Here is a 10,209-nt window from a genome sequence, read left to right on the forward strand (position 1 = left end):
AGAAGGTGGAAGGGGAAAGAGAGAGAGAAGGGGGGAGAGTGAGGAGGGGTGGGGGAATGCAGCGTGAGGTGAGAGGAAGGCAGCGTGAGGTGAGTAGTGAATACGCGTTGCAGAATACGCTCCATCTTGCAGCAACTGCTAACAGTGCATCGCTTTGGGACAGGAACTGCACTGCCGTCCACTGTGGGGCACTCAGCAAACAGCTTAAGTACTCAAGCAAGCACTCCAATTGAATGGTTGGCAAGCGACAGTGATGTCCGAATGTCCAAACTATGTGCGAATTGGACAAATCAACACGTCTTTTTTGGAGTCGGAAATGCTGATACTTTCAAATCTGGAGCTTAAATTTTGTAACTCTAGTTAGTTCAAGAGATTTTCTCGGTTATTCATATGCGCAAATGAAATAAAGCCATGAGCGCTGGCATCTCCAAGCGTTTACTAGCACTGCAATATACCCAGCAATGATGAACAGGCATTTGATAATGAGTGAGGAAAGTGAAAAAAAAAAAAAAAAAACTTTATCATCAAGAAATAGTTGCAGCCCATTTCAAGTCAGGACATGGTTGACAGGTCAAAAAAACATGGCAGCTTCAAATCCCAGCAAGGTTACGCAGGAAATTCCTTCAGACCCCAGAGAGCGAGGTGGCAGAGGATCGCCTGATGAAGGATACAATTAAATAAGGCCGTTAATTATCTTCAAAAGGGGTGTTTTAATTATCCCAAACACCCAATTTTCACTCAAGCACTTCCTTGGAGTTTTCTTAGTATGCATGCAAAGTATCAGGCTGCTAGGTTTTATAGTTTTGGAGTTATGGAGGACACACACACACACACACACACACACACACACACACACACACACACACACACACACACACACACACACACACACACACACACACACACACACACACACACACACACACACACAGCGGGTGTCATGAACCTGAATTCTGTGTGACTTCACGAGATGCATCGAGAGAGCTGGTGGGTTGGGCAGTCGGCGTCCACAGTGCAAGACAGGGCAAAGCAGGTTTGTAGCCACCTCTCGACCCAATTCACTCATTGATGGGCAAACCATCTCACATGCATCTCTCATCATCCTGGACCCAAGTGCACGTTTGGGCATGCTGCAATTTCAAGCCAGAATCGGTGTGACGCCAATTTCACCCCATCGGTTGAACTATTTTTAGTATTTTTTGGCTGATCTGTTGGTTCTGCAAAGACATGACAACATACATTACAAATAGTCTTGCTGAAGCATATGTAATCACTTTATATTTACACTACCGGTCGAAAGTTTTAGAACACCCCCATTTTTCAGTTTTTACTGAAAAAAATCCAGTGCAAAAAGCAGTTCAATCCAGTGAACAACCTGAAATGGTACAAAGCGAAGCAGTAAACTGCCAGAGGTTAAAAAAAAAAAACTTTAGGTGACCAAAAACTGAAAAATAATGTAAATTTCAGAGTTGTTAAAAAAGGCCCTTTTCAGGGAACAAGTAATAGGTTAGCAACTGCAGCTGTTCTGCAGCAATGGAAGTAAATTAAGCCTTGAAAGTTGATGCAAACAATTCCTACAGGTGTCCAAACTTTTGTTCATTAGTTACAAACCCTCTGTCTGTGTAAAAGCAGTGTTGGAACGGACTATATTGCTACACGATCTGAAGCATTATTTGGACAATATTGCACTGCAGGAAGTAGTATATTGCTATCATAAGGCCAAAAAAAAAAAAAAATGTTGCATTGGCGTAACCCGCCCGACCCTAAAAATTCCGCCGACCCTACGTTTTTTTTTTTTGTTTTTTTGCTATCGATTTCAAGTATCTTGTTGATTGCGATCGCGATCGCAAAAACCCGGAAGTGTTTCGGACAGAACCCGCCGACAAAAAGGGTGGTACTCGAGCCGGGGGAGATTTTAGGAGGGATTTATTAAATTTTTGGATTTATTATCCAAAAATTTTGGGATTTATTAGGAAAAAAAAAAAAATACAAAAAAAATAAATTAAAAAAAAAAAAGATCCCGACCGACCTACCCTATTTTTCAGTGACCCGTTACGCCAATGCAACATTTTTTTTTTTTTTGGCCTAATGGTGAGGAAAAGATAATTAACAAAGGAAGACAGACAGACCATTATAACCCTTAAAAGTGTAGGTCTTTCCTTTGGAGAAATTGCAAAGAAGCCAAGGTGTCAGTGAGGACAGTTTCCTACACCATCAAAAGGCACTTGGAAACTGGAGGAAACTGACAGGAAGAGGTCTGGCAGACCCAAAGCCACAACACAATCAGAAGACAAGTTTCTGAGAGTCAACAGCTTGATTGATTGGCGGCTCACAGGACAGCAGCTTCAAGCACAGTTTAACACAGGTCGAAGTAAGGAAGTCTCAGTTTCAACTGTGAAGAGAAGACTTCGAGCTGCAGGATTGACAGGTCGAGTGACAATAAGAAAGCCATTGCTAAGATGGCAAAATAAGAAAAAGAGGCTTGCCTGGGCCATGAAGCACCACCAGTGGACTACTGAAAACTGGAAGAAGGTCGAATGGACCGGTGAATCAAAATTTGAAATCTTCGGTTCATCACGCAGGGTTTTTGTACACCGTCGAGTTGGCTGAAGGATGGTTCCTCAATGCATGACACCAACTGTCAAACATGGAGGAGGAAGCGTGATGATCTGGGGCTATTTTGCTGGATCCAGAGTTGGCGACTTGCACAAAGTGACTGACACCCTGAACCAAAAGGGCGACCACAGCATTTTGCAGCGCCAAGCAATACTCTCTGGTGTACACCTAGTTGGTCAGGGGTTCATCCTACAGCAAGATAACGACCCAAAACATACCTCGAAGCTATATCAGAACTCCCTTGGAAGAAAAGAACAAGACAGTCGGCTTCAAATCATGGAATGGCCAGCACAGTCTCCAGACTTGAACCCCATCGAGCTGGTTTGGGATGAACTGGACAGAAGGATGAAAGCAAAGCAACCTCCAAGTGCACACATTTGTGGGAACTTCGGCAACAGTGTTGGGAAGAATTTTCCAAACAATATTTGATTTTCATTGTAGAAAGAATGCCACGAGTATGTTCGGCTGTTATATCTGCAAAACGTGGCTACTTCGACGAGTCAAAAATTTAGTTTAAATTTTGTTCAACAAAATGACTCCATGATTTATTTTTTATCTGCAATTGTTTATTTGTTCTATGCTTTAATTTTAGAGTACATTGTAACATTAAACTGCTTAAATTTCAGTAAAAACTGGAAAAATGGGGGTGTTCTAAATTTTTTGACCGGTAGTATATTATTTACAACATTATGTTTGTGTGCCAATTGTCAAGTCAGAATGTCTTGCCATTACTATGAGGATGCATCAAATTAGACCTGTACTTTTGTTTCAATACTTACACATTGAAGGTTTCTTACATTGAAAAAATAATAAAAACTAGAACAGCACTTTGGAGAGTGCACATCTCTGTTAGGCTGAACAGTTTATGTTTTGTATCCCACTGATTGGCCATATCTGGATCCATACCTGAACCAAAATCGAATTGGCTTGTCCTTATCACCTTCCAATTCATCCACCTCATTTTGGTGTCTTTTGAAAAAAATTTGAAATACTAGCGGGGTACTCGTCTCTTTGATCAGAAAATTATTCGTCAAAATCATTTTCTGACAAGTGTGAAGCGAGTTGTACGGTCATTATTCTTTGCATGCTGACACAATCGGACTCATGATGACGTCACACAGGATGCAATCACCATAGAAGTTGTAGGGGCGGTACCAGCCAGATTGACTTTTTAAAAACTTTGACACCTCAAAAAAATATTCCAATTCAAAAACACATTCAGTTCTTACAAATCAATATCTCTTCTTCTTCTTCTTTCGGCTGCTCCCATCCGGGGTCGCCACAGCGGATCATCCGTATGATCCGCATACTGATTTGGCACATGTTTTACGCCGGATGCCCTTCCTGACGCAACCCTGGTCGCCTCTTACGACACAGGGATATGGTACACCTATTTAACTGGGGTATACACCAGCCCAGTACACTGGTACTCATTTCGCCGACCTCGGAAGGATGACAGGCTGAGTCAACCCCCTGGTGTATTAATTCAGTGGCCCAACGGGGCTTGAACTCAGGACCTTTTGGATCCCAAGCCGCTGCCCTAACCACTGCGCCAACACCAGGCTTCTTACAAATCAACATCATCCCACCAAAAAAAAAAAATAATAATAATAATAATAACTGATTCTGTGGACTTTTAAGGCTCAAATGAGTAAAATGGGTTATAAGTAAGTCTAATTGGCATTAGGGGTATTAAGGCATCTTCAGGGTCTTATCATAAGGGGTCTTAGGGGTGTCAAGGGGTCTAAAGGTATAGAGGAGTCTGGAATGCGCACTTACCAATGCTAAACATAAATCCACTTAAAAATTCTAAGCAGAAGCCAAGATCAAAATTTAACCACCTATGGATCATTATACAATATAGATTAAAAACAACAAATGTATTTACAGGATTTACAGCACATGACAAAATTACAAGAAAAGTATTTAATAGGAAAAATTTTTGAATTATTTTAATTGCATAAAATTACAGATCGACACATTAATTCACTGTGAATCTGTTTACTTTGGGTTGTATTTAGGAAGAAAAAGGATTCTACTTAAAAAAAAAACACTGACCTTGTGCTTTTGCCAGAAGGACATTGTATGAGTATCCTTTAAGAGGAGACGATTTGCCTGATTGACTGGATGTTTATAATCTAATTAGAGCAAGATGACGTCAGCAGCAATAATGGATTCCATAACATTTGTTATAAATGGAAATAAGCGTACTGGTCTGGAATCAAGAAGATCTGTTTTTGCATCCTTATTGTAGATGGGAATGTTTGCCAACTTCCAGATAGACAGGAGGTACCCAAAGGAAAATGACAAGTTGAATAGAGGAGACGGGAGAAGCAAGAGCAGCGGAACAGGATTTGAGAACATGAGAACACTCATTCCATCTGGGCCCATCAGCAAAGGAGGGTGGCGGCTGGAAAGGATTTTCTCTACTTTCCGAGTGAAGGACAGAGCCAGAGTATGAGGGGTGTGGGCGTAAGGGATGGAAAGAGAGGGATAGGTTGGGTCCATGAGATTTAGAGGCAAATACCAAGTCGAGACATTCTACCTTATCTCGGATGCTGTTTGAGGTTAAGAAGGAATAGAGGGTGTACATACATCAGAGATGGACTTCATAAAGCACCACCATGACTTTGAGGAAGGAGAATGGTTGGAGAGTTGAACCTTGAGATTTACAAGACAATGTTTTCTGGCTTGCCTAAATGTGGACACACTTGATGCCAACCTCACTGAATGAACTAAGTTGCCCGATGAGTAGGGATGGGGTTTCAGGATCCAAGGCTCATTGTGGAGCTGGCGCATGCACACACTTGTTAGGAGAGACAAACATAGCCACTTAGCTTTGGGGAAGTACCGTCACTTCCTGGCGTACTCTGGGTACCAGCGATGTCACAACAATGGTGCCGCTTTTCTCACGGCACTCAGTGGGGCATTTCCTCAATAGGAATTTCTTCCTCCCCATGGATGCAAGCCTATGAGGATTGTCCGTGCTCGACCCTTTTAAATCTCCAATCTCAAGGCCATCTCCACTCATGGCTCGCAGACTTCCTCTCCTGTCGCAGTCAACGTGTGGCCCTAAATGGAGTTCTTTCATCCCCTCTTCCTGTGCAGGCTGGAGTTCCTCAAGGTAGTGTTCTGGGCCCTGTTCTTTTTCTGGTTTTCATCAATGATCTCTCGGACTCTCTGGAAAATCCTCTATTTCTCTTTGCCGATGACTCAACCCTCTGCCGTACCATCTGTCATCCCTCAGACCGGCAAGCAGCAGCTTCTTCGCTCACTGCAGATCTGGATAAAATCACAAACTGGTCCAACACGTGGAACATGTCTTTCAATCCAGACAAATCTCACACTCTCACTATGTCTCTTCGAAAGGACCGTTTACAAAACGCCCCCATCCACTTTCTCAACAATCCTCTGGAAGAAGTCTTTTCTTTCAAGCTTCTGGGTCTCACTATCTGCCATGACCTTTCCTGGGAAAGTCACATTTCCAACCTTGCCTCAAAAGCCAGTCGCCGACTGGGAATCCTCCGTCGTGCAAAGTCCTTCCTCGGCCCTCTTGAGCTCCTGACCACTTACAAAGCTTTTGTCCGTAGCCTGATGGAGTACTGCTCTCCCCTCTGGGCTGGTGCTCCTGCCTCCCACCTTTCTCGACTTCACGCTGTCGAAACCAGGGCTTTTAAGATCATTGGCATCTCCCGCAATGAAGCTGAGTCTTTGGGCCTCTCACTCAATCACCGCAGGTTGGTCGGTGGTATTTCTGTCTTCTACCGACTCCTCTCCAGCCTTGCCCCCCCTGCTCTCTCTGTGATTTGTCCCAACCACATTTCCACAGGGCGCTCAAGGTCCCGCAACAACCCCCTCTGGTAAAACTACCAAAATCACGAATCACTGCTCATCTTCACTCTTTCATTCCTCTTTTTCCCGCCTTTGGAATAAACTTCCTCACTCTATTCTTTCCCATTCTTCCCTCCAGGCTTTCAAAACAGCTGTTCACCACCACCTCTTATCTTCCCCCATCCAAATCCTCGAACTTTTCTACCCCCGATAATCCACCCAAGCCCACTTCCTTCAATTCTCCTGCTTTCCTTCCTGAAAGTCCCTTTAATGTCCATCTTCCCCTCGCCATGTTCCCCGTCCCATCCCCATCCCTCTCCCTTCCACAGTTCACCTGTGTCTGTTCCCCAATGTTTTGTCCCTTCCACTCCCGCCCCTCTTGTCTCATGCCTCCTTGCTGTGAGTTGTGTGTTAGCTCTCATACGAGCCTCGACCAAGGTATACAAAAAAAAAAAAAAAAAAAAAAAAAAAAAAAATGCTGAACATCAAGCAAGGAAGCAGCATGTACCATTTTTGAAGTCTTTGGTATGACACGGCCAGGGTGTAAACCACCAACCTCCCAGGCTTGGAGTGGACGCTCTAACCATTACGCAATTTTTTTTTTTTGTATACCTTGTCGAGGCTCGTGTGAGAGCAAACACACAACACACAGCAGGGGGGGGGCATGAGACAAGAGGGGCAGGAGTGGGAAGGGAAAAAAAAACAATGGGGAACAGACATTAGGAGATCTGTGGAAGGGAGAGGGATGGGGCGGGGAACATGGGGTATACAAGATGGACATTACAGGGACTTTCAGGAAGGGAATTTTTAAACCAGGGAATTTGAAGGAGGTGGGCTTGGGTGGATTATCGGGGGTAGAAAAGATCGAGGATTTGGATGGGGGATGATAAGAGGTGGTGGTGAAAAGCTGCTTTGAAGGCCTGGAGGGAAGAATGGGATTGAATAGAGTGAGGGAGTTTATTCCAAAGGCGGGGAAAAAGAGGAATGAAAGAGTGAAGGTGAGCAGTGATTCGTGATTTGGTAGTTTTACCAGAAGGGGGTTGTTGGCTGACCTTGAGCGCCCTGCGGAAATGTGGTGGGGACAAATCGCAGAGAGAACAGGGGGGGTGCGAGGCTGGAGAGGAGACGCTAGAAGACAGAAAGACCACCGGTGAGAGAGCGAGAGGCCCAAAGACTCAGCCACATTGCGGGAGATGCCAATGATCCGAAATGCCTTGGTTTCCACAGCGTGAAGCCGAGAGAGGTGGGAGGCAGGAGCCTCGAGTCTGGTTTGCAAGAACATATCACACAGATCTGCCTTTCAGCCAAGGGAGTAGGAGCTCTTTTTGACAGAATTTCTTCTTCTTTCTCTCCAAAATCCATGAATGACATCTATCGAGACAGAGATGGAGGCATTTCAAATAGGTTTTTCACTCAACTGACCGGTCGAGTTCATATCAAACTGACGGCGATTAAAAATTAGAACTCGAGCAAAGTCGATAGTGAGCCATAGCAAACCCCCACGCTTCTCACCGAGAGCAAAGTCGATAGTGAGCCATAGCAAACCCTAACAGCTTCTCACCGAGAGCAAAGTCGATAGTGAGCCATAGCAAACCCTAACAGCTTCTCACCGAGAGCAAAGTCGATAGTGAGCCATAGCAAACTCTAACAGCTTCTCACCGAGAGCAAAGTCGATAGTGAGCCATAGCAAACCCTAACAGCTTCTCACCGAGAGCAAAGTTGAAAGGTGGCAAAAAACTTCCACCAGGAATGACCCAATATCAAATTTTGAGTTAAGACATTTTCTCTGTTTTAACCCCTGTGACCCCAAGTCCTCATCCCCCCCCCCCAAGTCCTCATCCCCCCTCCCCAAGTCCTCATCCCCCCTCCCCAAGTCCTCATCCCCCTCCCCAAGTCCTCATCCCCCTCCCCCAAGTCCTCATCCCCCTCCCCAAGTCCTCATCCCCCCCAAGTCCTCATCCCCCAAGTCCTCATCCCCCCCCAAGTCCTCATCCCCCCAAGTCCTCATTCCCCCACCCCCAAGTCCTCATTCCCCCGCCCCAAGTACTCATCCCCCGCCCCAAGTCCTCATCCCCCGCCCCCAAGTCCTCAACCACCCGCCCCCAAGTCCTCATCCCCCACCCCCAAGTCCTCATTCCCCCCCCCCCCAAGTCCTCATCCCCCACCCCCAAGTCCTCATCCCCCGCCCCCAAGTCCTCATCCCCCACGTCCTCATCCCCCGCCCCCAAGTCCTCATCCCCCACCCCCAAGTCCTCATTCCCCCCCCCCCAAGTCCTCATCCCCCACCCCCAAGTCCTCATCCCCCCGCCCCAAGTCCTCATCCTCCCACCCCCAAGTCCTCATTCCCCCCCCCCCAAGTCCTCATCCCCTCCCCAAGTCCTCATCCCCTCCCCAAGTCCTCATCCCCTCCCCAAGTCCTCATCCCCTCCCCAAGTCCTCATCCCCTCCCCAAGTCCTCATCCCCTCCCCCGTCCTCATCCCCCCCCCCGTTGGCACATAAACCGGGAGGCAAATCCAAAACTCGTTACATATTTCAGACATCCCCCAATGTTGATTCCATATACAAAGTTCCGTCTAAAAAAGGCTTTTTAAAATGTGCCTGTACTTGCGTTAACGTCCAATGAATGCTCGCACACGGGACACCCATGTCATGGCCATCCGAGGGACGACGGACTTTACGATGTAACACTAATCCGATCCGACAGTTTGTAGTTGGCTCGGCAATCGAACCAAGACTACACAGCTCAAAAGTACGTGTGATACCTCCGCACAATCTTCCCGAAGCACGGTTAAAGCAATAAAACCGAACCATTCAAGCGCTCGACTAGCGTAGGCCGTGATGACGTCACAGCAGTACGGGTGCCGAAATGCACCAAACGAGTTGTTTTGAAGGTATCGAGCAATTGTAATTTCTGTCATTTTAAACCGTACGATTGAACACGTGATCCATTTTTGTTTTTAACGTTTTAGGAGATATAGTTTATGTACAGGAAATAAGTTTAAATTAGAATTAGATAGGCACCTGCAAGTTGTGGGGATAGAGGGGTGCAGGGATGTTGTCAGGACTTTTTTTGTCGTTTGAGCATTGATGGGTGATTGTGCGCATGTGCACGGAGTGCTGTTGGTGGGGGATCTCGTCATGGGGTGATGTGTGTTTTTTACCCAAGCCCATGCCCCCTCCCCTGGGGACAAACAAAAATAAACACAAAAACTACAAAATAAACATTTTCTACTTTTGACCTTGGGTTGATAAATTGGTGCGGTACTGATGTGGCGAACGCATGGGTGAACGATTGAAAATATCTGTTAATATCCCACTCACCTGCTCAGCCACCTCCATCAATACTCTCAGGTGCATATTATCTGGACCCAGAGCCTTATATCTACTCTTAGATTTCCTGTTCCTTGACTTCCTCCACTCCAACCTGGATCTTCTGTAAAAGCCCTTCCTCACCTCCTTGATAGATACTCTCAGCTACTGGCAATTCTCCTGACTGTTCTGTAAAAGGTGAAGAAAAATACCTGTTTAATAAACCTGCCATCTCACTTTCTGTCCTGTGAGCCGCCTATCACGCAAGCTGTTGACTCTCAGAAACTTGTCTTCTGATTGTGTTGTGGCTTTGGGTCTGCCAGACCTCCTCCTGTCAGAGTTTCCTCCAGTTTCCCAGTGCCTTTTGATGGTGTAGGAAACTACTCACTGACACCTTGGCTTCTTTGCAATTTCTCTATAGGAAAGACCTTCACTTTTAAGGGTTATAATGG

At 45.7% G+C, this 10,209-nt stretch overlaps 1 protein-coding gene across 4 annotated transcripts in view; it reads right to left on the reverse strand.

Moving 5' to 3' along the window:
• Positions 1–9,328, reverse strand: part of ATMIN (ATM interactor) — a 54,544-nt gene extending 45,216 nt beyond the window's left edge. Inside the window, exons 1-2 of one of the 4 annotated variants that reach the window (XM_085887939.1) lie at positions 9,211–9,328; positions 947–1,217 (exon numbers count right to left, since the gene is read on the reverse strand). In XM_085887939.1, coding sequence (XP_085744065.1) covers positions 947–1,129 — 183 coding nt within the window. In that variant the 5' untranslated portion in view covers positions 1,130–1,217; positions 9,211–9,328. Of the gene's footprint in view, positions 1–946; positions 1,218–9,052 lie in introns of all 4 variants that reach the window. The other 3 variants (XM_085887938.1, XM_085887937.1, XM_085887940.1) reach the window with 3 other exon arrangements.
• Between the last annotated feature and the right edge of the window lie 881 nt (positions 9,329–10,209).

This window comes from Eptatretus burgeri, chromosome 7 (genome assembly GCF_056783735.1).
Source record: "Eptatretus burgeri isolate ZD-2024b chromosome 7, Ebu_testis_v1, whole genome shotgun sequence".
NCBI classification, from domain to species: domain Eukaryota; kingdom Metazoa; phylum Chordata; class Myxini; order Myxiniformes; family Myxinidae; genus Eptatretus; species Eptatretus burgeri.